This window comes from Vipera ursinii (assembly GCF_947247035.1).
Source record: "Vipera ursinii genome assembly, chromosome: 3".
Classification (NCBI taxonomy): Eukaryota; Metazoa; Chordata; class Lepidosauria; order Squamata; family Viperidae; genus Vipera; species Vipera ursinii.
In genome coordinates, this window is record NC_139516.1 from 48,233,472 (window position 1) to 48,260,008 (window position 26,537).

Below are 26,537 nucleotides of genomic sequence, written 5' to 3' on the forward strand. Positions count from 1 at the left end.
AGGAAGGAGTATTAGGTAAGTTCACTGCCTTGAGTGAAAATAATAAAATAATTATTTTGAGTGAAAATAATAAAATAAAAATAATAAAGGTGGGATATAAATAGAACAATAGCCAGATTGCAAAAAATAATATGATCAGCAGGGTCGAGAGGGCAATGTGCTGTGGAAATACTAAACCACAATGGAATCAATTGACCCAATTAGCCAACAACTACTTGCATTTGCATGCTTTCGAACTGCTAGGTTGGCAGGACCTGTGACAAGTAATGGGCGTTCAACCTGTCACACAGCGCTTGGGTCTCCAACCTGGGCTGTCAGTTTTCCAGCTGACAAACTCAGCATCTTTAACCACTGAGTCATTGCACCCCAAATAATACTTAGATGGTAGCAAAGAACAGTTATTTTCTGGTTTTTACTGTATTCAAGTAGTTAGCTGGAGTATTGCAGCTCTGATATAGAATCCTGTACACTAACTGGAATTCAGCCAATTGTGGAAAAACACTGCAGAGATAGATATACCGTATACTCTGACTAAAAACAAAAACAAAAGATTTATGTAGGTACAAATATCTTATAATTAGAGCAATTCACTTTAAAGTGTTATTTTTCTGACTTTTTCATTACAAGTGGAAAAGTCTCCCAAAGTCAACTTCTTTACATGCTCACACTCAGTTGACAACATAACTAGGTGACTTAATTATTTTTGGCGTCAGGTAAAGACAGTCCTTGATTTGTGACCATAATGGAGCCCAAAATGTATGTTGCTAAGCAAGACAGTTGTTGTCTCTCATTTTATGACTTTTTTCCATAGTTGTTAAGCAAATCACTGCAGGTGTTAGGTCAGGGGTCTTCAAACTTGGCCCTTTTATGACTTGTGGACTTCAACTCCCAGAATTCCTCAGCCAGTGTTGCTGGCTGAGGAATTCTGGGAGTTGAAGTCCACAAGTCATAAAAAGGCCAAATTTGGAGACCCCTGTGTTAGGTGAATCTGGTTTCTCCCATTGACTCTGTCAGAAGCCAGCTGGGAAGGTTATAAATGGTGATCACATAACTCCAGGACAGTGTAACTATCATAACCATGGGCCAGTTGTCAAGCACCCAAATTTTGATCATTTGACCATGGAAAGGATGCAATGGTCATAAATGTGAAAACTGGTCATCACTTTTTCCAGTGCTGATGTAACTTCAAACGGTCACTAAACAAATGGTTCTAAATCAGTGACTACCTGTATTCTAATTATACATTGATGTGACAATATGGTTCCATCTGTTCTGTTTGTGTGAAATGTACTGTACATTTCAGAGCAGTTTGGAGATGTATGTCCATGATTATCATTATACTGATCTCATCAGTCATTATACATATACACTTTTCTGGCTATGTACAAGAAATTCAACATTCTTGAGAAAGCATGTCATATAGGAAAACAAAAATGAAAGGCAGAATGTTTGAACCATTTGAGGGATGGGCTGAAAATTGTAGGGAAGAACTGTAACAACTTTCAGATTGGCACTGATGAGGGGATTCCAAAGGATCTGTGTATTACTCCTTCCTGACTCTCCTCTACAAATATACACAAGAATGCAGCTTGTTTATTCTTCAGATAAGGATTGGATAAATGATTCTGTTTAGCTTTGTGAGAGAAAAGAACTGTGGGTTGTTTTTCTAATGTGAGGCAGTATAGAAAGGGAACACTGATACTTAAGGAGATTACCATATTATAAATTAGCATTTTTCATTTGCAGTAAACCGTACATTTAACAGACAAATAGAGCAGGGATGTCAAACTGCCAGCCTGCAGACTGGATGCGTCATGGCGAAACCATGCCCACCTCATTGCCGGCAATTGAAAAAGAGTCGCAAGCGATACGTCGCAACATATCACGTGATGTTGCGAGTTTGACACCCCTGAAATAGAGGAGAGGGGTTTCTGTTACAGCCAAATGTATGTGAAATCCAAACAGATTTTTTACACCTGTGCATGTTATGCATTTTTAAAATGGGATTGAGGTTTTATGCAAACATTATACAGACAGGTTTATTCTACAGAGAGGTTTAACAGTCCAGAATCACTTAGATGGGATGGGCGGCATAGAAATAAATAAATAAAATATTTTTTTCCATACAAAACCTGCCAAGCTGAGGTTTATTAAATTGAGAAAATGTGGATAGCCCATTATTTCAATGGTCATAGTTAAAAGGAGATTTTGATGATAGAGGCAAATAACCCAGTTGTGAGAGAGCGATAAAATACTGTAGTGGCCCTGCTTAACTAACAGCTAAATAAGAAGCTGCTAAATAATAATAACCGCTCCCCTAAAGAAAATAGCATTTTTGCATATCATTTCCTACAATAGTGTGCTAAGGCTGTTTGTGTCATCTCTCTAAACTAGCACTCATGAGAATGGAAATCCATTACAGAATATTCATGTGGATTACAGGAGATTTAGCACAGAAGGAGCATGCAAAAGAAGAACATATTAAAAATTATCAGCCTGAAAGTAGAACAGGCGTCTAACCTTGGAAACTTTAAGACTTGTGGACTTCAGCTCCCAGAATTCCCCAGTCAGCATGGGGATGAAGAACTATGAGAGCCAAAGAAGTGATTCTGCAGCAAAAAGTGGTTTATAAATTACACAGATGTTTACTCAGCCTAAATATGTTCCTTTCATTTTCTTGGTCTTAATATGATTATTTAATTAATAAGTGGAAAGTAAAATTTTAGCAGCTGCTTAAGGCATTTAGGAAATATTTCCCATGGGTTCTAGGGCCTACTCCTATTGATATCTAATTAACAAGCTAATTTGTTGACTCATTGTGTGTTAATTGGAAAAATCCAAATATATTGTATTAATTTGTATTAAATTTGAAAATCCAACTCAACTGCTAGTAACTATATTGTAACAGTTTTCTTGGCTAGGCTACTGCATGGAAACTGTTTGCAACTATCTTTCTGGGATATTTTTTTTTCAACCTCTCAATTTAGCCCACTTCCCTCATGGGCTGATCTCACTTAGCAGCCCCCAATGAGAAAAGGTTGGGCTATTGTCCAGCAACTATTTGTAATACATCTGTAAAATTATTAATATTTACAAAATTTGGCAAGTTCCCTTAGAATTTTTTTTATTCTGCTTCCAGATGAGAATTGTAGTGTACGGAAACAGCCAGACTTGTTTATGGAATCTCTGAAATCTTATGGGGAGTCAATGTTTTCCATTAGTAAAACACTCCGGGTTTTTTTTTTTTAGTGTCTATTTAAAGCCAGATCGTGGCATTAGATGGCGCCATTGTCTTCCCAATGGATATTCCAATTGAAATTCCCAGCCCGTTCTTGGAGCATCTTAACTGGGAGATGAAAAAGGGGTCTCCGATTTCGCTAGAATAAAACACTGCTTTTTTAACAGCACGTATGTTTGTGTGGAGTGATAAATTAGTGTAAGCTATGGCACAAAAATAACGCCTGAAAAGCATTTCACCTCACTGAAATTCTGTTTAGTTATCTCTGGAACCATGAGTTCCCTCCCCTTTCTGTGATGTTTGGTTCGGCCCTCCGCTTTGTTCACGACACGTGAATGACCCTTATTCTCCAAAAAGGAGCGGGCGCGGGGGGGGGAACACGTTCTCCCGAAAAATCGAAAGGCAGGAGAAGAAAGTTTATCGACGTCGCCTTCCATCTGATGATGGAAAAGAAACGCTACTGTTATATGCTTAGTATCACGAAAAGACCGTTAGCGCGTACCACTTGATTCTTTCTCAAACAGACGCAACACACCCACCCCTCACTTAGTGGGCAGGTGGTTGGTTCTATTCAGTTGGAATCGCTTCGGCTCCAACGACCGCCTTGGGAAGCTCTGCTGGCTGTTTAGGGTCGGCCGAGAAAATCCGGCCGCGCTGCCCCCTCTCCTCTGGTCACCGCCGCCCGCCCCTGCCTCGTCCCTCCCTGCTCTCCCCGGGGAAGGTGAGGGGGAACCACTGCTCTGCCTTGTATGGTTTCTCCTGGTACGGGCGCTCCTCCTGTCTTGCCCGGCGCCTTCCCGAGGCTCCCTTTTCCTCTTCGTCGCCTTCAGACGTTGTCAGACAGGTGGCCAAGAGGGGGGAGTATTGGGGCAGAAAACGTTTTAAGGGAGAACTCAAATTGCCTTCCCGCCCAGAGCTATCCTTCAAAAATGGAATGATCTGGTCTCCTTTATTGGTACAGTCGTCTGTCTAACCCAGGGGTCGGCAACCTCGGCTCTTTTATGACTCGTGGACTTCAACTCCCAGAATTCCTGAGCCAGCTATGCTGGCTCAGGAATTCTGGGAGTTGAAGTCTACGAGTCATAAAAGAGCCGAGGTTGCCGACCCCTGGTCTAACCCAAGGGTAGGCAACCTTGGCTCTTTTATGACTTGTGGACTTCAACTCCCAGAATTCCTCAGCCAGTGTTGCTGGCTGAGGAATTCTGGGAGTTGAAGTCCACAAGTCATAAAAAGGCCAAGTTTGGAGACCCCTGTGTTAGGTGAATCTGGTTTCTCCCATTGACTCTGTCAGAAGCCAGCTGGGAAGGTTATAAATGGTGATCACATAACCCCAGGACAGTGTAACTATCATAACCATGTGCCAGTTGTCAAGCACCCAAATTTTGATCATTTGACCATGGAAAGGATGCAATGGTCATAAATGTGAAAACTGGTCATCACTTTTTCCAGTGCTGATGTAACTTCAAACGGTCACTAAACAAATGGTTCTAAGTCAGTGACTACCTGTATTCTAATTATACATTGATGTGACAATATGGTTCCATCTGCTCTGTTTGTGTGAAATGTACTGTACATTTCAGAGCAGTTCAGAGATGTATGTCCATGATTATGATTATACTGATTGGTGCCGAGGAAAGCGCCACCAGGCACACCATCCCAGGTTTCACATGAATGATTCAGTTTGGCCTAAGTTGACGATAGTCATCTGTCTTAGAAAAGAGTACGATGGCCATTTGTTTCCTAATCCCTTTTTCTGCTAATTTCTGCAATCTGGCTTCAGCACAGAAAAAAAATTGAATTTTTCATGGTCTTTAGAAACTGATGGGATAGTCAATGACATTTTGAAATCTTGTGTTTTCCATTAGAAACAAGATGCCTAATCCTAAAGAGACTACTTCAAGTGACTGCAGTGACTCTCAGACCACGGATTGCAGTTCCAGAAAACCAAGGGAGCATGAAGAAACCCAGGGTGGAGACATTCCTAAACTCTGTCCACCTAATATCCCATCTTGTATGTGTAATTTGGACTGAATGCTAGAAAAATCAAATATCATTAATAGTTATGGCAAAATAGCATGCTACCCCCTCAAATTGTTTCAGATTCACAATTAGTGGTTCAAGTAATGCTTTAATTAATAAACCCGGATTAGACTGCAGTGCACAAAGACATTTCCAAGATAAATAATAAAAAAATTGGCCCAGTTTTTTTATTTAAAAACTTTATTTAATTTAATGAAATTAGGTCTTGAGAGATTTTATTCTTCATGCAATTTTTCAGAAAGTGGTACATGTGCAAATTATCCACTTTTCAAACTCCAAGCACATAGCAAACTGATTATTACTTTTTTAATATTCTCATTAGGTGAAAAATCTTAGCATAAAATAAAGAATCTAAAACTAGGTTAGAATATACAGATTCTGTATTAAAATAATTTCATTTGAAGAAACTTATATTAAATTTTTTAAAATTTGTTTTTAACTTTTGTATCTTGGTTTTTTAATTACCCTGTAAACCGCCCTGAGTCCTTCGGGAAAGGGCGGTATATAAATGTAATAAAATAAAATGTATCTGCCCATTCTGGCAATTCTCAAAATTTGCAGGAAAAGATTGTCCCATCCCTGCTATCTGTATAATTGGTTTTATCCAGTTTTGGATTTTGAAACATGTTTGTTCTATCCTTGGATCTTAAATCTTTGGTTCTAGACAAGTACTATCAATTCTGAGTGGTAGCAACATTCTTATATAATTTGTTGTTCTTTGGAGAACTTTGTAATGGCTTTCTGTGAGGTTTATGATTGTGATGTTAGAAATACTTAGAAATTACTAATAACATGTTTTAAACTGGAATATTTTAATTCATGCTTATACAATTATCATTCCTCAGAGTACCACAGACAAGAAAAAACTTTTGTTTGCTTGTTTAGAAGTGGAAAGGATGAGCAGAGTTTGCATGAAAAATGATATCTTGTTTAATTATAAGTAGTACATTTCTTTAAAAACATTCCTGATACCTTTGGTGGGCCAAGTAAGCACCATTCTATTTTATTTTTATATAGCCAATTCTCCCCAAATTCATTCTATCTCAGAGCTCATGGAAACAGCCAATGAAGTCTCAAAAATGACAATAGCCCATGAAATCGTTGTCAACCATGACTTCAAACTGCAAGAAGTGAATTTATCACCAAACAGGTATGTTTTATTTTCTCTCTGTTCTCAAAAGGTTTTCAGTTAATTTTGCATAAAGTTATATTTTTAACTGATTACGTGCCATCAGGTTGTCAACTCTTAGCAGCCATACAGATAGATTTTCTTCATGATAATCTTTCTCTAACTTGGCTTTTCAGGTTTGCTAACAGTGCATTCATTATCCTTGTAACTGAGTCCTGTAGGTGGTTGTCTTCTTTTCTTTCCTTCTGTCTTTTCCAGAGATTTTCTCCATGATGATTTTTTTTCTAAGTTGGCTTTTCAGGTTTTCTAAAAGTGTATTCATCACCCCTGTAAGTGGATCCTATAGGTGATTGTCCTCTTCTTCTCTTTCCTTCTATCTTTTCCAGCATTAGAATCTTCCCAATATAACTAGGTCTTCATATAATAGTTGGGAAAAAAGTCTGCTGTTTGTCATTCTTAACGAATATGGCTGAATACGATTTTCATTCAACCTTTTGTTAGTATCTAGGTTACTTTATTGCCAAATAAGCAATTGTTTTTTGTTAATTGAATGATATTAAGCTGAGTTTGGCTACTTTTTTAAAAAAAACTTGAGTTGCGTAACCAAGAGGTAGTCAGACCACTTGGTGACTGAAAAATTACAAATAGGCTTCATAAATAATTTTAATAAAAGTTGTAAGATTATGATTAAGAGGCAGGAGATTGACATTTAGTATAAAGACTGAAAGTGGGAAAGTTGAAACTGTTGGTTAAATATTGATGTTGTAGATTATTTTTGTATTGCTCTTTGATTATGTGGTGATACATATCTGTTTATATTTGCATGATTCAGAGAATTGATTTTTAATAAATCTGTAGGTGCACTTTATAGACCACTCTCAGTCAAGATGTGTAGCATAGTATTAGCTCTTACTCCGTCTTCTCAAGACATAATAACAAACCATCTAAGGATGTGCAAACTCTACCATTCCTGGAATGGAATATTTTGGAGAACTCAACATGTGCCTTTTTTCCCCCCAAACCATACCGATCTGGAATGGTGGCTTAGAATTCCCCTAGTACAGAGAAATTTCTTTTTATGATCTTTTGGGACTTATAGTTCTCTCAAACAGCCAGACAGTATTCCCCAGAATACGGTTTTAAGGCTGTCTGGAGGAAAATTTGAACATAATGGTATTCTGTGTTATATGTTCCCAAAATATGTTTTATGTGTGCCTAATCTTTATCTTTCATAGGACTGTCTAATGAGATCTAATATTTCCTTACAGTATTGATTGGACTGAGAAAGAATATTCATCTAGGGGTGAAAAGTTATATGAAACTTGGCCTCCAGACAATATTGTAGGTAGAAAAAATATTAACAGATGGCTACTTTTATCTCACTACAGTTTAGAAAGCAGAGTGAAAGAAACAGTGCACAAAGCTTTTTGGGATAATCTGAAAGAACAACTCTCCAAAGTGCCACCAGACTATTCTCACACTATCAAGCTACTTCAAGAAATCAAAGAAGTAAATTATAAAGGGGAGTGGGAATGTCATTATTCATATCTAACAGACTAATTTTTGTGATAAAAAACTATTGCAGGTACAGATAGTTCTCAACTTACAACCATTCATTTAGTGACTGAAGTTACAATAGACTGAAAAAAGTGACTTAAGACCGTTTTTCACATTTATGATCATTTGATCATAGTCAAGTGATCAAAATCTGGGTGCTTGGCAACTGGCATGTATTCATGACAGTTCCTGGGTCATGTGATCACCATTTCTAACCTTCCCAGAAAACTTCTAACAAACAAAGTCAATAGGGAAAGCCAGATTCACTTAATGACCACATGATTCACTTAATAACTACAGCGATTCACTTCACAACTGTGGTTGTAAGTTCTCTAGCAATTGTATTGGATGACAACTGTTCATAAATACTGTGGTATAAATGGTAATAAACAATAGTAAAAAATCATTTTCTTATCAATGCACCCCCCCAAAAATTTCTGTACCTGGTAACAGTGCACCTTGTAGTCAAAGTAACACTGGCATTGTTGCACATGAGAACTTTATCTGAATGAGATGGCAACATCCGGCAATCTTTGTAGCATCTCTTTCAAGCACATGGTTTGTTTAGTGACCATGTAGCTTAGCAACGATTTTGCTGGAAACATTTGCAAGGACTACCTGTAATTTAGCACTTGTACCTTCTCCCCTAAAAGCCTTGAAGTTAGTGCTGCCCCTTCAGCAAAGGCAGCAGTGAATTGTAGGACTTTTCAAAAAGACTTAACTATGTGTGTTTTTTTAAAGAAATAATGATTTTTGGGGGGTAGTAAAACATTTAATGACTGGTCATTTGCCTAACATAAAATGGAAGTTAGTATCGGCCTCTTTCCAACTGCAAAATCTTTGAGGATAATTTTGTTCCACGTTTATTTGCCACTTTATTGAAACCTGCATGGAGAATAAGGATACAATTAAGTAGAGATACTTCTCTGCTTAGCTATGTGTAAAATCAAGTTAACTTAGAAAGAAATTAATTCAAATAAATTCTTTTTTTAAGATATTGCTATACCTAAAACTATTACATGTGAAATGAAAAATAATGTCTTCAATTCCATAACTTTAATTTAAATAGGACTATTTTAGTGAAACAGGAAAATAATTCTTGAAATGAGATCTTTATGCTCCAAATAATCACTATCATTCATCATACATCTGTCAGTGATTGACTAGCTTCTTAAAGTTGTCACAAAATAACTTCATAGTTTGTCTTTTTCAACCAGGCTCCAATAATCCTTTCCGCCTCTTCTTTTGCGTTAAACAGATGCCCACAAAATTAGTCTTTAAATTTTGAGAAAAGATGGAAGTTACATGGTACCCTGACTCAACTTACCGTAGTTCCCAGTTAGATCATGGGGTATATGGTGGGTGGAAAGTGAGATCCAACTAATTTCAAAGACTTTTAGATGGCTTGTGAGGTATGAGGCCTTCTATTATCATGCTGCAGAAAAAAATCTTTGTGTTTTTGAATCCTGCTGAACTATAGTTCAAAGAAATAGTTCAAAGAAATAAGATATGAATCTGCCGCAAAAAACCATGAAATTTCCTGCAAAAGCCTGTGTTTTGATATTTTTTTTGAACTGAACTGTTGTGATGATATTCCATAGACTGATACTTTGTTTCTTGGTGAGCCCTTGTTTCATCAGTTGACAGGATGCTGTGAAATTCTGCACCTTCATTCTCATAGTATGACGACCACTGCTGGCAAATTTCAACTCTTGAAGCTTTTATCTTTGAGTCAGCATCTTGAAATAAGGAAAAACATCAAAATTTGACCTTCCTATTATTGCAAAATATCAAGCTTGATAGAAGCTTACCTTTCAATGATCTGCTGACTGTCCTTAGTTCAGTCATCAACCTTTCTTATGTGAAAATTGTTGCTGTCATAGGTTGTCCATCTCTTGATGGACACATAAATAAGTCTTCCTGATTCACATGTTTACGGTTTTTGGCCCTGCATTCAACTACTCGTACCAACAAACATCCTGCACTTGGTGATGAATTTCAGTTGGAAAGATCCCTTCAGCTGTCTAAAATTCAATCTGATGATTCACTGTAGGGTCCCATTTCACAGAAATAGTTTTCTCACAGCAACTTCCTGCCAACTAAAATGAAGAGCTTAAAAACATATCAATACTGCCATCTGTTGGTGATTTACAATACTAGAGACATTGTACTATTCATTCAGCCATCACATTTCTATTACAGTAATGTACCTATTGAACTTGAATAGTTAAAATCAGTTTGAGCATTTGCTTTTACAAAGTATTTGTTTCTGTCCTCCATTCTGGTTTATAGAGTCTGCTGTCTTTGCTTCTGCCACGACAAACTTGTTTAAAAAGTCAGATTGAAGAAGCACTAGACATCGAATTGATAAAGCAAGAAGCTGAGCATGGAGCTTTGGATATCCCCAACCTCACTACATACATCTTAGGCACCATGGCAATGCTCTGTGCACCTATCAGAGATGAAGAAATACAAAGTCTGCGAATCATGGCAGACCCAGTTCATTTGCTCAGGTAGGTTTGAGTTTTGAGGAAATATAATCCTATATGAGTCATAGGATGCATAACCTTGTTATTGTAGTGCAACGATTTTCCTACAACTTTAATTTTATAAAGGAACTTGCAGTTCACCATTTTTCATCTCTATGAGTAAGGAAAAATGCACAGAAATACCTCTTTGTTCAAATCAGACTTTTTACAAAGTCTGAAAGTAAAACAAACATTGACCTTCAGTCTGTTGTTGTTATTCCTAAAGCAAGGACATAGATATAGATTAGGAATTAAATTATTGTGCTATATGCAACAATAGCTGTGGGCCTGGGCCCCTGAATTTTCAATTTCCTATATTGGCACAGTCTGAAAAAAGAAAACAATCTGCTTCCAAGTTTAGCTACTAAAACGAATATACCTATGCTGGATATAGGATTCACGTGGGCTACTTTAAATTTAATTTATCTATTTATTTAAATGTATTGGCTGCTCAACTTCAATCAAAGTTATGGAATTTGTAGCCAGATTCACATTTATATTTCACCAGGAGGATTGGGTGATATGCAGTGAGACTTAACAGAATAACTTAAGGCTCATTCCCAACATTATTCATGCAATAGACAAAAGAAAATTAGCTTATCCTGCTTGTCTGATAAAAAGAAAATAGACACCATGAATCAGCAGGTTGGAACAGCATTTTCTTTTCTAATCCAGTGACAGAAGAAAAGCATTTTAGCCGGTATTTGAGAAAGAAACAGAGGTTAGTTTTTGGATATGAATGTCAGATGAGCTGCCTTTATTACAGAGAATCTCCATCTCTGATATAAACGTTTAGAATTTAGGATACAATTTATAATCTAATTATCTATAATCTTTACATAATTTAGAATACAATTTTAAATCTAAGCTTGATTCCTTATTGCTAGAAAAGGTGATTTAATTACAATGCAAAATGATTTGCAAAATGATTTAATTACAATCTAAATGATCTTGTTACTTATGACAGAGAGATTTTCCGAGTTCTGAACCTAATGAAAATGGATATGGCTAACTTTACCATACAAAGCCTTCGACCCCATCTCTTGGAGCACTCTGTACAATACGAAAGGAAAAAATTTCAGGAACTCCTGAACAAACTACCAGGCAGGTATCAAAAGAGTGAGCAATGGACATTTGCTAGATCATTTTTCTAAGCTAATAACTCACAGAGCAAAACCCTATAAGCCTTTGTCAATCTTTACTCATTGATAAATACAACAAGGATATTAATGTTTTAAGAAATACATAACAGGATATTTAGAGTCCTATCTTCTATTACGTCCTCAAGTTACTTTATGGAGCTTGAGAGGCTACTGTGAGCTTGTATGCTTCTTGCTTCTGTCAGTTGGGTAAACTTCAGAAGTTCTAAAGATAATTTCATAAGGAATAACCAGAAAAAGCTAGTTTTTCTAATTGTTAAACTTGATTAATTAAAAATACAGTTAAGATATAATGCTAAGAGTGTTGTTGTTGTTGTTGTTAGTTGCGAAGTCGTGTCCGACCCATCGCGACCCTATGGACAATGTTCCTCCAGGCCTTCCTGTCCTCTACCATCTTCTGGAGTCCATCTAAGCTCACGCCTACTGCTTCAGTGACTCCATCCAGCCACCTCATTCTCTGTCGTCCCCTTCTTCTATTGCCCTCAATCTTTCCCAGGTGCTAAGAGTATATCTTCACAAATTAGAAATGAAAATTACTAATATATGTGAATTCATGGAGTGCACTGGGTGTATAAAAAAATCAGCATCTATCCAAAAAAGTAAGGAAAGAAAAATTACAAAAAAACCTGTTTCTTTTCCAAATTATCCATCACTGCAGACAGTCTAGCTTATACAACTGACTGGCTACGCAAGGCAGTAACCGAAGTATCAAATTCTGATTTGCGTCCTTCTTCATCCACCTCTGGAACCAAAGGACCACCTGTTTCTACTTGTCCCATGTCCACTGGAAAAGTCTCATTTATTCATAGTCCTACAGCTGTGTTAAATCAAGCATACATGGATTTGCTGGACTGGGAGCCTGGAAGAGAACACTATCCTGAGGTAAAAAGTTCTTTTTAAAAACAATTCTTTCTCAAAGCTAGGAATGATTATAAAAAACAGTTAGGGAAGCGAAATCTTAATCCAGCAAAGTACAACTCTAATATTTATATGCTAGAAATGTCCACACAACAGCTAAATGGTTATGAGGGAAGTTCACGCATGCACTGGTATCCAGGAATTTCAGCATGATGGTCCAATGAAGAGCACTGGATAAGAATATATGGGAAGGGAAAGAACAAACCAGCTATTGTGGGAACATGCTACAGATTGGCAACCCTGACAGGACATCTAAATATTGTCTTCTGGACCAGATTATAAAACTTTCAGGAGAGACACAATCCTAATGGACACAATCACAACGAAAGACTATAACTATATGGATATTTACTGGAAAAAACTTAGTCAATGTCTAGATTTTCAAAATTCTTCAGTTTCATTTTCCATAGGGTATTGTCTGTCCTAGATCTGATCCTAACCAATAGGGAAGAATTAGCTTTAAAAACTTAATTATTTTAAAAAAATCTTTTTAAAAAATCAAAAATCCCAGGTTGCATAAGCAGAACTATAGTGTCAACATTAGAAAACAAAATTGTTCCCTATAAATTCTGAATTGGTTGGACCTCATTTTTGAATATTACATCCAGTTCTGGGCCCTGGACAGCAACCAATACGAATTCTCCTTTCCTGAAAGTGTTTAAACATGCTAGAGGTTCATCTGTCAGGGATGCTGAAAATTGGATTCCTGCACTGGACAGGGGCTTGGATTCAGGGATCTCCAAGATTTCTTTCAGCCTCCACTTTTTGTGATTTTATGAATATTCTTTCTTTGTAGACTATGTTGATGGACAAAGCACGTTTGCATGCTCTACAAGTAGAAGTGAATCAGCTAGTCATTATTGCTTCAGTCTTATTAGTGAGCAGCAATATATGTGGAAATGAGTTATTCAGTTCACCAGGATGTGGCAGTAGGCTGAAAAGAGTAATAAAAGCTCTTCTGGAAGGTCTCCCTGATATAAGGCAAGCTATACTAATCCCAATATTTTCTGAAGACACGAACAACTTTTCCTAGCCTGCTCTCTTGCAGGTTATAATGAACTAAAATCTTGTGATACTCTATAGAGAAGGGTAAGGGATGCGGTGGCTCAGTGGGTTAGGACGCTGAGCCTGTCGATCAGAAGGTCGGCAGTTTGGCGGGTCGAATCCCGAGTGCCGTGTAACAGAGTGAGCGCCTGTTACTCGTACCAGCTTCTGCTAACCTAGCAGTTCGAAAGCACGTACAAATGCAAGTAGAAAAATAGGGACCACTACGGTGGGAAGGTAACAGCGTTCCGTGCGCCTTTGGCATCTAGTCATGCCGGCCACATGACCACAGAGACGTCCTCGGACAAGCGCTGGCTCTTCGGCTTTGAAATGGAGATGAGCACCGGCCCCTAGAGTCGTTAACGACTAGCACGCATGTGCGGGGGAACCTTTACCTTTATAGAGAAGGGTAGACAAGGCTGGCAAACAAGGCAGCCTACAAGACTAGAATTGGTCAGGCGAACATCCATTACACTCTATTTATGGAATCAGTATGGTACCAAAGCAAAGCTTGCTGAACAAACCATTATGGCCTGGTTTGTATACAATGCTAGCTTACTTGCCTACCTAAATCTTGTCCACTAGCCTATGCTAACTGCAAAGAGATCAGTGTATAATTTTAAGATTGTTTCCTGCAATTATTTGAGCATAATGAATAGGCTACATTTTTTTGGATTGGGGGAAAGCCACATTTAGCTTGGAAACCTCTCCCTTTCCCCTCAGCTCAGGAAATCTGGGAGTTGAAGTCCGTGAGTCATAAAAGAGCCAAGGTTGCCTACCTCTGCCCTAAACAATCACCTTTATAAATATTGCTGCATTCTTGGTGCTAAAAGTCATTTTTTCCCCACCATTGGGTTGATAGAAATGGCTATAAATAAGCACACAAATTAAACCAAAACTCACTATATAACAAAAATAAAAGTTTAGTGTTACTTCTGGCCATTTATGCTCTGTGCTTTATTGTAACTTTCTCTCTGATTTATCACCACCATAACTGAGGTTTACAACGTTCATCAGTTTAAAATAATGTTTTCTGTATATGAAGAAATGAAATCTAATATACACAGTATGGTAACATATAATACAAATGTATAAATTAAAGACTTTCTGTAAAAAATCTGTTTTTAATAATTGATGTAAAGGTGACAAGTGTAGGGGTAGACCAAATTCTGGAAGGGAAGGCTATGCTAAAGTGCAGACACTCCTGTTAAAAAGCAGAAACATTTCCAAGACTCTCCCTCCTTTGCCTGCAACAGGTGGAACTCTAGCAGGTTCTTTGGGAAGAAATGCATCAGATGGTCAAGTCTGCTAAGCAGCAGCAGTCCCATCCATCTTTATGGAGTAATGAAGACATATCTTAAAGGGCGTTCATTGGAGAAGCAACAATTTGAATTTTGGAAACTTGCATTAATTATATACATACAGTATCTCCCTCCACAAGACTGGAACAAATACGTTAACTCCAATTAATTCATTGTTGCCCAATCTTGTTTCACGTTTTGTCACAAACATATTTTTGAGAAAGTATACCAAACTGATTTGCCTTCATTGTCGGACTTTAGGAATCTTTCCCTTCATTGAAGTTTCAATTGTCATAGTAACATGCTTGTTATCATTGTATGGTTAGATCAGAAAATGTGTTAGTGGATATCAGCAATCAAATACACATGGAAGTAAAGACCATACTTCATCAGTTGGGTTACCCTGCTCTCAGTACTGATAAGGCTGCTTCACTCAAAGGCCAGCTTAGGAGCCTTGGAGATAAAGACAATGCTGTACGGGTTCTAATTGGTAAGTTATTCAAGTTTGGCTTGATGCAAGGTTTTCTATTTGGGTGTGTAAAGTGATGAATTTGAACACCAAACTCTGAATCATGAATGCCATTCATAAAACATAGGGTCAATTTGTGGACTATTTGGTATAGAACGAGGGTAGGCAACCTTGGCTCTTTTATGACTTGTGGACTTCAACTCCCAGAATTCCTGAGCCAGCCATGGCTGGCTCAGGAATTCTGGGAGTTGAAGTCCACGAGTCATAAAAGAGCCAAGGTTGCCTACCCCTGGTATAAAAGAAAGTTTCTAGAATACTCAAACTTCTTTGAAAACAGTTTTGCATTTATTTCCCCAAGAAGCAGCAGTTTGAGTGCCATTTTTAATACAAATTCCCAGAGCAGAGTAAGTATTTAATACTGTCAATATTAGGAATTGTGCCTCTGCCTTGATGGGCTAACTGAAGTACCTTTAATTTTGATTTAAATATTCTTAAATTGAAGCAATGTTTTAATACATTAGTGAAAATCTTAGTAAGATAACAGAATATGTCTCCAACATATAGTGCCTGGCCATTTATAACAAGATAAATTTTCCTTTTATTTCCAATGCAGTCCTTACATTTCTTTTACGATTGGTGTTAATCATTAATCATTGGTGTTAATGTACTACTTGGGATGTAGAATATGTCTAAAAAATCTTAATAATTTACCAAATGCACAAGCTGTCAGATGAACTTAAATATTCTTGAGTTATAAAATATAATTATTTTTCCATCAGTGTCTTGTACAATCTCAGTTCTTTAAAATGTTACACTTTCCTGAATTTTTCTATATAACCTTGCAGTTATTAATCAGTAAGGGTCTCAAATGGTGAGGCTATACCGTATTTTTCGGACCATAAGATGCACTTCCCCCCCAAAAGTGAGGGGGAAAACGAGGGTGCGTCTTATGGTCCGAAGGTGATCCGTATGGCCAGCCCCAACCTCCGCAAGTGGAAAGCAAGGGAGATTGCCAGGAGCACAAATCGGCACGTGCTGAGAAACACCGATCTCATGCTCCTGCAATCTCCCTTGCTTGGTTTCAGCTTCCCTTGCTAAAAGAGAAAGCAGGCTGAAACGGGGCGAGGGAGATTGCCAGGAACGCAATCAGAGCGCGTTCTGTTTCAGCTTGCTTTCTCTTGTAGCAAGCTAAACTGAAACCGCGCGAGATCGCGTTCCTGGCAATCTCCCTCGCTCCGTTTCAGCTTGCTTTCTGCAAGAGAAAGCCGGGCTGCAGGGCCGCCTCCGTGGGTACTGCTCTAACACAGACAGGGAAGGACAAAGGGAGAGAAGGAAGGAAGGGACAATGGGAGAGGGAGGGAGAGAGAAAGAGAGAGAGAGAGAAAGATAGGGAGAGAAGGAAAAAGAAATAGGGAGAGAGGGAGAGAGAGAAGGAGAAAGAAGGGAGAGAGAAATAGAGGGAGAGAGAGAAAGAGGGAAAAAGAGAGGGAGAGAAAGGGAGAGAGGGAGAAATAGAGGGAAAGAGAAAAATAGAGGGGGAGAGAAAGAGGGAGAAAGAAGGAGAAAGAAAGGGAGGAAATGGAGAGAAAGAGGGAGAAATAGAGGAAAAAAGAAAAATAGAAGGAAAGGGAGAAAGAAAGAGGGAGGGGGAGAGAGAGAAAGAGAAGGAGAGAGAGAAATTAAATTAGTAACATGATTGTTAAGTGAATCTGGTTTCCCCACTAACTTTGCTTGTCAGAAGGTTGCAAAAGGCGATCACATGACCCTGGAACAATGTGACCATCATAAATATGAATCGATTGCCAAGCATCCGAATGTAAATCACATGACCCTGGGGATGCTGCAACGGTCATAAGTGTGAAAAATGGTCATAAGTCGCTTTTTTCAGTACCATTGTAACTTCGAATAGTCACTAAGCGAATACTTTATCATTTTTTTTCCTTTTTGGGGGGGGGGGTCAAGTTTTTGACACCTTGCTGGGCGACTGGTGGTACTCGGACATTGCCTTGTCCTAAAAGTGGTACAATGGATGAAAAAGTTGAAAAGCCCTGTTTTAGTATACTGATACTATTTGGTTCAGAATATATTTTTTTCTTGTTTTCCTGCTCTAAAAACTAGGTGCGTCTTATGGTCCGGTGTGTCTTATGGTCCGAAAAATACGGTAATTATAACACTATTTCCAAATCTCTCTTAATTTCAACAGAGCAACGGATCCAGACTTTTCTTAGACACTGTTTGTATCCGGGTGGCCAAAATGCTAAGAATCTATTGCAAGGCCTTACTCCTGTTCAAGAAGAACTACTGGAAATTGGTCAGAGGTTTGGTAGTTTGATTCATCACAACAGACAGGTATTTGGTCCGTACTACTCGGAAATACTGAAGAAATTGCTGCTTCCAGTGGGAAAGTCTGAAACAGGGAAAGTTTCTTGTTAACAACCTAACAAGGCAGATCAAGTGACGGCAAGGAGAGGGGAGATTAAAACTGGCAATTGTTCAGACAGTACTTTGATGCAAAATCCAATGTGATCAGCAGAGCAGCTGTCCTACTCTTTGCTGCTCTATTCCAAACTATTGTACGGCTGGGTCACTGAACTTGCAAGGTACAGCTAATAATACCAAACTGACATTGCCAAGTTTTCTGCAGTAAACCTTTAAACAGCTCAAAATGGTGTCCTGTGTTTTTAAAGTAGCTAGTATATGTTATTTCAATTGGGAAAAGTGACTTTAATATCCCATTCCTACGATTAGAATTTGTTTTAATATTTTCAACAAAACATCAGTTGGTATAGAATTGTAGATTTAAAATACCCAGTACAGACTAATATACCACAACGACCCATACAGAGATATCTAATTTTATTAATTTACTCAGTTCTAACTCATACAGTTATGAAAAACAAACAACAAAACGACTGTTGGAAGCTCAGAAATATTTACAGTCTCGCCTTGTTGTAGTGAGGTCAGTCTATGTTGTTGCACAGATTGGTTATGTTTGGTACCACAAAAAAAAAAAAGACAGAATAACTTTTATATACAGAAAATAAAAAGGAAATAGTTCAAGTATCAAAATACAAAGACAGATTAAATAACATTTTATTACAAATCAGTCCCACTGCCATACATCACAATTAGCATAAAAGTGTTGATATTCAAACTGCCTATTACGAAGAATCTGCCTGCCTTCTTCAGAAGCAAGCATAGCAGAAAATCCTGCTGATAGACATTCATACTGATCATGCAAACAGAGGCAGTGAAGGAGTGAACTATCACCCAGCATTTTTATTTTCACAGGCAAAGAAGTTATTGAAAAAGTGAGGTATCATTAGATACCTGTCTGCAAGAACAGCACAGCTCACCGCTTGAAGCTGCTTTAGAATTCTTGCCCAAAGAAGGCTGGGCAGATTGTCATGTACCTCAAATTCAGGATTTTTCTCACAAGCTAAGAAAGTCTAAAGGCCAGTTTCTGTGAGCTGATACTAGCATGTAAAAATACACAAAAAAAAAACCAACCCACCACTCTACAGGAATTTTGATTTTCATAAATGGATTTTTCATTCAAGAGATAAGCAGTAGCTCATCCATCGTAGCATTTATAAAGTGTTCTCATCTTGGATTCAATAAAGTAAAAATAAGTCTATAATTTTAGGTTATCCTTTTTTGAAAAGGCGTTCTAGCAAAAGCAGCACAGGAAGATGTTATTTCAGCATAAATGAATGCTTACCATAAGTGTAGTATTTTAAATGGACCGATAAACAGATTAAGTGCCAGCAATAGGTGGTATTCTTCTCTGTGTGCTATAAAACCTCACAGAGAGACAAAAGTCTCAAATATTTTGGAGTCTAGAAATGGCTAAAATCACTAGGAAAACTCAAGTCCAAAATGGCTTGAGTTGCCTTCTTAAAAGGAATGCTTAATCAGGAGATGCACCCATGGATATTGCTATGTCCATGTAAACTCAGAAAGGAAGCACCAAATTACTGGAAGAAGCATGTTGGAAGCTTTCAACATCTTTGTCAATATATTCTAAGGCTAACCATCCTTTCCTTCTTAGCAAAAATGCAATCTGCATTCTTTTAGAACAGACTTACTGGTACAGTAATATTTATACCAACACCAGCATATCATTTACATATGCATATAAAGGAATGTTATGTTTCAAGAAATTCATCTGTGAATTATTCCCAAATCCAACTATTTGGGATGCTACTTTTTCCTCCTATTTTTTAACCAAATAGAGTAAGACTAAATTACATCTTAGTGATACAGCAGTAACAAAAATTGAAGTAAATCACAGTGACAGGGTATATCAAACTATCATATTCACCGAAGGATTATTTGCACTTCCTCATATTTTTCTTGAATAGGATATATTTATTTATCACAGTCAGAATTGAAGCCAGTGTTCAAGACTGTGAATGCTTAAGATATTCATTTTCTAGTTCAGCTTCCATCTGAAGCATTCATTGTTAGTGGAATTAAGGAAATAAATTGTTTTAGCATAATGCCCATGATCTCCACTTTTTTATACTCTGTAATTGTTATTATAAGATACTTAAATTATGAACTTAAATCAGCATTCTTAAATTATCAACTAGTATAAAAAGTGCTAATCAGTGAATAATCTAAAAAAATCTCAAACCACAGAGTACAATCCAATCACGTTTTAAATATATAATTACTTGATTGAGATGCGAGAAATCACAGTCGTTATTATAAATTGTGTGGAGGGAAAAATATTTTAACAAAACAGCTGTATTGCAGTTAAGTAGACTCACTTATACCAGGCTTCTGGTTAGTTCAAGAACTGACAAGAATTTAAATTTCTCTGATTCTTTTTAAATTAATACCTTTTTAAATTATTACTGTAACTATTAAGAATGAACAATTTTCAGACTAGGTGCTAGTACCTCAAAATAAATTTAATATTGCATCAAGTTGGGAATCTGCCTATTACTATTCCAAGCCAAGTATGAATATATGATTTAATATTCAGATATTGTAAAGCTATATTATAAGACAGGCATATTCATGTTTTGTTTTAGCAGTTATTGTTGTTCACTTCCATCAATGCTATGCTGAAATTGAGGATTTTACAATATAAAGAAAACAAAAACATTTCATGGCATCAGTCTTTTAACTGCAGAAGTTTCAGTTCTTTTGCTAAAAATGCATATTGCTTTTATCAGCTTGTGGCTTGGAACTCTTTTCACTCAACTCTGGAAGTCCTTAATGATCAGCCAAGGACACAACCCAGAGCCGGGTGTTGATCTTCATACCTCCAGGATTTCACTGCTTCTTAGAGCTCTGCTCATTTACTACATTTCCTTGGAGAAACGTGGTTGTCTGTAGTTCAGCTTGGCAGAAGGCAAACAAAATGGGGACAATATTAATGAAAAGAAAACTAGGGATTGAATGAGTTTATACATTAAAACACAACCAAGGGAAGTTTATACTGTTGTCAATGACTAAACCACAGATGTGAGAAATGTATGGTAATTTACATAAGGTCAGTTGCAGTAATTCTACAGTCTATGAATAATATGAAATGTCTGGATTATTACTGGAAAATTGGTTAGAGAGAACAAATTATTTGAAGGACAGTAGGCAAATGTCAGACATCTGAACAGAGTTGACCTTAGAGTTCATCTCGCAAAATAAACAATGTTTGGAGTTGTCCAAAATGGCTATTTAATTCCACAATAATAGCAAAGCTTGCTGCTTTGAAGGAAAGCATTCAGGGTCAGTGAAAAGCCAGTAATTTAAAATTCAATCTACCTTTGCATTCTTTGGTTTTAAAAAAACCTAAATAAAATTTGTGTTGAAAAGACATAAGAAGTCAGATACTGTTTACTGGCCTGCCTGGAGAAAGATAAATTACAAATATTTTGAAAACTCCAATGTGCATGAGATGCCATACATTTAGGAATATTCTGTGTAAAATCTGGATATATTTTCTTCTAAAAGTTACAACATTAACATGCCATCTGTTTTTTCTATTATTTGCCTTGATCTTATAATTTATCAGCCTCTGATCCTTATTTATAGCAAGTAGTGTGTATCTTTGTAAGATGCAATCTAATTAAAGTTCAGGAAATGTGATTAAACAGTTAATCGTTAGTAGTTGCTTAACATGAACAGAAAGGTCTAACAGTAAATCCTACACAGACTGATCAGAAATACTTGGGAGAGCTGAAACATTCCTGTTTAACATTATCTATATTAAGTCTGACTTCTAGGAAAAAAGAAAGTGCTTAATAGGGGGAATCATGGTGCCTAGTTGCCTTTTACATTATACCATACATTCCGGTATCCAGAAACAGTAAAGAATGTGAACAGGATTCATTCTAGAAATCAGGTGAGCAAGAGATTTGCAAACAATATCACAGTAATTAGTGTCTTTTGAGATGACAGGTAAAAGAATGCTACATGGAACAGTTGTGCCCATGTCTTAGTATGGAGATATAAATCTAGATTACAACAGTATGTACACAAGGGAACAAAGTTGTAGAATCATCCAGTAACAAGAATGTTAAACAGAAAAGCCCTATGGAGTGCTAATTCACTCCATATTCACAGTGTCAACATGAAGAGAATATCAAAAACACCAGTTGATTTTCCCAAATCCATATATTGAACTCCCACAGGCTTCATTTCTCCCATCTCTCAAGATATCTAAAAACAGCTGACTCTCTCAATGTGTTACCCTTGTTTCCTTTAGGAGAATTCACAGTGTTCAGTAGAAAGTGGATACAAAAAGCTGTTTAGTCTATGATAATCCTATGCTGCTGCCTCTGGTGGCACCATGCCTAGTGCCAGCAATGGGGGGAAAGGAAGGTTTAGTACAGCAGGCAGATCAAACTGCAAAGGCACAGTTAGACTGGTTGGATGTAGATTTGTTTTCAGAAGATAGTAGTCTCATACTTAGTGCTGAGGGTCCTCTTGGAATCCTGCTTGGGCTCTACCACCCAGGATACACCAGCATGGGACTGGGAGTCTTGGTCCTCTTCAGATGGCTCCAGCTAGAAAACATTGGAAAGAAAGAACATTTCAGGCAAACTTCTTTCTTTGGAAGTATGAAATTAGGTGCATTTTTAAACCAATGTAAAGAGACCGACAGATTTGGAATGAAGATAGCTAGTCTGGCATTTAAACATAATATGTGTACATGCATATGGGATATATGTAGTCATCAGAAAAATCTGTATCAGATTTCCATCAAACAAAAATAGCAATAGCTCATTTCAGAATATGAGCAAGTTAAGAATATGAACAAGTTAAATTTTGTTGAAATGTAATTACGATCTAGTTGCCCGTCAGTAAAAAATAATATTGAACTGATTTTTAAGTAAAACATTCCTACTTACTGTACTCATATATTTTTATAGTTTATTCTCTATCAACAGACCTTTTTTTTGCCTGCCAAACTGAATCTGATGAGTCCAAATATTGTTTACTGCACACTTCTCAAAATCTGCCTTACATAATGTAAAGTGGAATTGTAATCCAGAATGGAAGAAAGAGCATCAAAGCTAAGATAAAGAAATGAAGGAGTCTGAAGGAGATTTGGTGCCCTTAAAGAAAAAAGGTTCATAACTAGAAACTTGACTTCAAGAAGGGTAAAGACCTTAGTTCCTGGACTAACAGACTGCAGCGGTAGGTAGGAAGGACGGTGTGTGGTACAGGTATGACAGTAACAACAGCGACTATCAGAAGGGCCCGGCACCTGAGGAATGGGAGTAAGCAAAACACAGAAGGTAAGAAAGGACAGCAACCAAGAAAGAAATCTCATGGGTTAGAATTCCAGAAGATTTATTTTCTTGTTAGATTAACAAAGACTATTAATGGGATAATCTTGGAGTATTGAAGAACAGAAAGGATTTGTGTGTTGTTAATTATGTGTTTCTGTTGTTCCTGTGGGAGGATGGCAAGCTTGAGAGAACAATGGTGCTTATATACATAGAAAAGCATTTATATTGCTGACATAAAAGCTCAAGTAGTTTTTCCAACAAAAATAGATTCATGTTAAAGGGAAGTGTAGATATGCCTGAGCAACAGCAATTATTAAGAAAAATATAATTTTACAGCACAGATATTATAAAGATATGATTTTTACTTAATATTTACGATTTTTGTGACTTCCCACGTTACTGCAAATCAGCAATTTCATGCGGTTGTTAGGAAATGTGAGACATTACACTAAGAGTGGATTAATATATCCACCTCATCAGGTCACAAGCCGAGAAAATATGCCAATGATCAGTAGATCACTTCCCCATAAAGCTTTTTAGAGAAAGCATTTCTACTCTGCCACTGTTAATGATATACAGTAATTAATGGAAGCCAAGGACAATCTGTGATCGTATTCCCCGTTCTCAAATTATATGTACCAAGTAACTAACAAAACCATATTTTGTATGGGCAGATATTTTTGATTTATTTGTTTTTAAAACATAAACATTGACTCTGAATAATGTTCACCTTCTGCAGTAATTTATATTCTTTCTATTCTTTGATGACTAACTTTTTAGAAGTGGGGTAAATATTTCATATTTAAAATATTTCCAGTTTGAATCTGAATTTGAAGTTGGATGCCCCAAATAATCTGGACCTGATTTCAAACTTGAAAGAGGCTTTCAAACTCAAAATGCTCAGAATGGCTTGAACAATCTGCCTTAAAATTCTTTCAAGCACAGAAATACTTTTATCCCATAAAGCTTCAAGTGGTCAAAGGGTAGATAAGGTATTTTGGAAGTTGAAAAGCTACAAAACATGGGGAGAGGGTGCCAATTCTAATATTACATTTTTTTGGACATTCCCCTCCCAAGAAAAATACATTGTGGGTTTCCAGACATGTTCAGTGGGTTATGAGATAGTACTAAAAGAGCTTGAGTGCCACAGAGGGCCCACTCTTGCTCTAGACCAAGGGTCCCCAACACCCGGGCCACAGAGCGGCACTAGTCTGCAGCCCGCCAGGAATTGGGCTGTGCACGTGAGCAAAGCCCCATCCGTGCATGCGAGGGATCCATCCAGTGCATGAAACCATGTGCCCCTGGTCTGTGGAAAAACTGCCCTCCACAGAATTAGTCCCTGGTGCCAAAAAGGTTGGGGAGCTCTAGAGCATTTGCTGAAATAAAAGATTAAAAAATAACAGTCTTGTACAGAAAGTAGATAGATTTAGAAATATATGTTTAGACAAATTTAAGTACGTGCATAGTTCTACAGGAATGGACAAAAGCATGTGATATACATACTGCTGACTTTCTCATGCTGACACGAGGTTTAGGCACTGGTTTTGAAGATTTTGTTTCTATCATTTCTGCAGTCAAAACAGCTGGAGATTTTGATTTTTGAGCTTGAAGGGCCAACTGGTAGGCTACTTCAAATGCTTGCCCCAATGTCAAAATGATTTCGTATGTTAGATTCTTGGAAAAAAGAAACAAAAATGAACAATATTTAAAAATACAGGAAATCTGTTATATTTTACTGGGGAATCTTTGAGTCTTAAATCTGATATTCATTATCAGTTTATTATATTCATTCAACTAAAAAAGACACATTAGAAACATACATAGTATATGGATCCTGCATATTGTTAGTGACCAACAATAAATACATAAAATAACTAAAAAATTTCTCCTACTAAATTTGTCTTAATCCTGAACATCCTCCACACTGCAGAGGGTCTTAATCCTGAAGATACTCTACAATGGATCTTCTATTATTAAAAGTGAAACAAAAAACTAAGGTACATCTCCAAGGAACTGACTAAATGTTATCTTATGGAATTAGCCACCATATAACATTTGGTTCCTTTAATATGAAATTTCAGCTAACCAATTACCTTGGTATTTAACAGTAAGTTCCTCTTTTCAGTAAATGTAAAATGCATGTAAAATCCTCCTCAAAGAATGGGTTATTGAAAGTATTGCAAGATTATTTCAATATAGGAATACTATATATTTTCCCTAAAGTAGAAGGGTATATGAGAGAATTAGCAAGAATTTCAATTATAGAGTAATAAAAAATATGAATACTATTTTTGTTCATACACATCTGTTTTGGGATCTCCTAAAATCTGAAATTTTTGTGTGGATATAATATTTCACAACATAGTATTAGAGAATTCTATATGAGGAAAAATAAATATCAGCCTAGGTTCTTAAACAGCAAATCTAATGCTATCAAACTGAAGGACATATATTTGCTGTGTTAGGTTTGGCAGACATTCCACTATCCCTAAAGTCAGCTGTTCAATTCTGTTGAACCAGCCTACATTTCAGCATATAATTTGCTGAATATAGTGATATTTTTATAGAAAATAGATGTCCACATATGGGAGGAGGTATACACGGGAAGGAAGTGATAATGTTGTAAGCCTCTCCCCTCCCCTGAGTCAAGTACTTGCATCAGAAAACAAACAAATGTGGAAGAGTGAAGCTTATATTGTGATGCTCCTGCATGCTTATTATTTTTGTATTATGGCTTGCAGTAAATACCTATGGACAGAAATCGTATCTGTCTACTCTGAGCACTTTGGGATTTGAATTTTTTGATCAATATGGATGAACAGCACCATCAAAACTGATTTCCACCAGCCAATCAATTCCAATAGGACTCAATTAAAAGGGTTGCATAAAATATAATGAGATATTATTTCTGAGGGTGTTTTTATAGGCCATTTTAGATTATCTTCTATATTAAAATTCAATCTTCTGTTCCAAGGAGACCTATTGCTGTACACCCTGACCATCCCTACCCTTGTGAGCAGAGTAAAGTTGCAACACCTCTGGAGGAAACCTGGAAGAGCTATTTTTGTGTTTACAAAAGAAAGCCCTGTAGGTTTTTTAAAAAAGTTTCAATATAAGAAGCAAATTTATTTATTTTTTCAACTGAGTCCCATAGGACTCAGAGAGAGAGAGAGAGAGAGAGAGAGAGAGAGAGAGAGAGAAAGAAAGGGAAGGCAAATGACATATGCGTGATGATGACATCACACAAATGCTGAGAGTTGTTATTCACCTTAAATGACAACTGGCAGTACATAAATGGCATCTGTGTGATGTTATTACATATGTTGCCAGTTTTTACAATTGCTTGTTATGTATACATTAATGGGACCTGAATAAAGAGCATATATGGAGAAAAATATTTTGTCA

The 26,537-nt window shown here is 37.0% G+C and overlaps 2 protein-coding genes across 7 annotated transcripts in view; one reads left to right on the top strand and one right to left on the bottom strand.

Moving 5' to 3' along the window:
- The window catches only part of TCP11 (t-complex 11), a gene marked incomplete at both ends in the record, with an annotated part of 47,189 nt that extends 29,372 nt beyond the window's left edge, over nucleotides 1–17,817 (top strand). Inside the window, 9 exons of the mRNA XM_083358136.1 lie at nucleotides 5,104–5,249; nucleotides 6,296–6,428; nucleotides 7,796–7,916; nucleotides 10,257–10,477; nucleotides 11,460–11,600; nucleotides 12,315–12,534; nucleotides 13,367–13,551; nucleotides 15,242–15,405; nucleotides 17,588–17,817. Coding sequence (XP_083214262.1) covers nucleotides 5,104–5,249; nucleotides 6,296–6,428; nucleotides 7,796–7,916; nucleotides 10,257–10,477; nucleotides 11,460–11,600; nucleotides 12,315–12,534; nucleotides 13,367–13,551; nucleotides 15,242–15,405; nucleotides 17,588–17,817 — 1,561 coding nt within the window. The remainder of the gene's footprint in view (nucleotides 1–5,103; nucleotides 5,250–6,295; nucleotides 6,429–7,795; nucleotides 7,917–10,256; nucleotides 10,478–11,459; nucleotides 11,601–12,314; nucleotides 12,535–13,366; nucleotides 13,552–15,241; nucleotides 15,406–17,587) is intronic.
- A 408-nt stretch (nucleotides 17,818–18,225) lies between these two features.
- The window catches only part of ANKS1A (ankyrin repeat and sterile alpha motif domain containing 1A), a 131,678-nt gene continuing 123,366 nt past the window's right edge, over nucleotides 18,226–26,537 (bottom strand). For 3 of the 6 annotated variants that reach the window (XM_083358291.1, XM_083358290.1, XM_083358288.1), the window contains 2 exons: nucleotides 24,636–24,806; nucleotides 18,226–22,403 (listed from right to left, as the gene is read on the bottom strand). In XM_083358291.1, the coding sequence (XP_083214417.1) occupies nucleotides 22,284–22,403; nucleotides 24,636–24,806 (291 nt within the window). In that variant the 3' untranslated portion in view covers nucleotides 18,226–22,283. Of the gene's footprint in view, nucleotides 22,404–23,008; nucleotides 23,108–24,635; nucleotides 24,807–26,537 lie in introns of all 6 variants that reach the window. The other 3 variants (XM_083358286.1, XM_083358287.1, XM_083358289.1) reach the window with 3 other exon arrangements.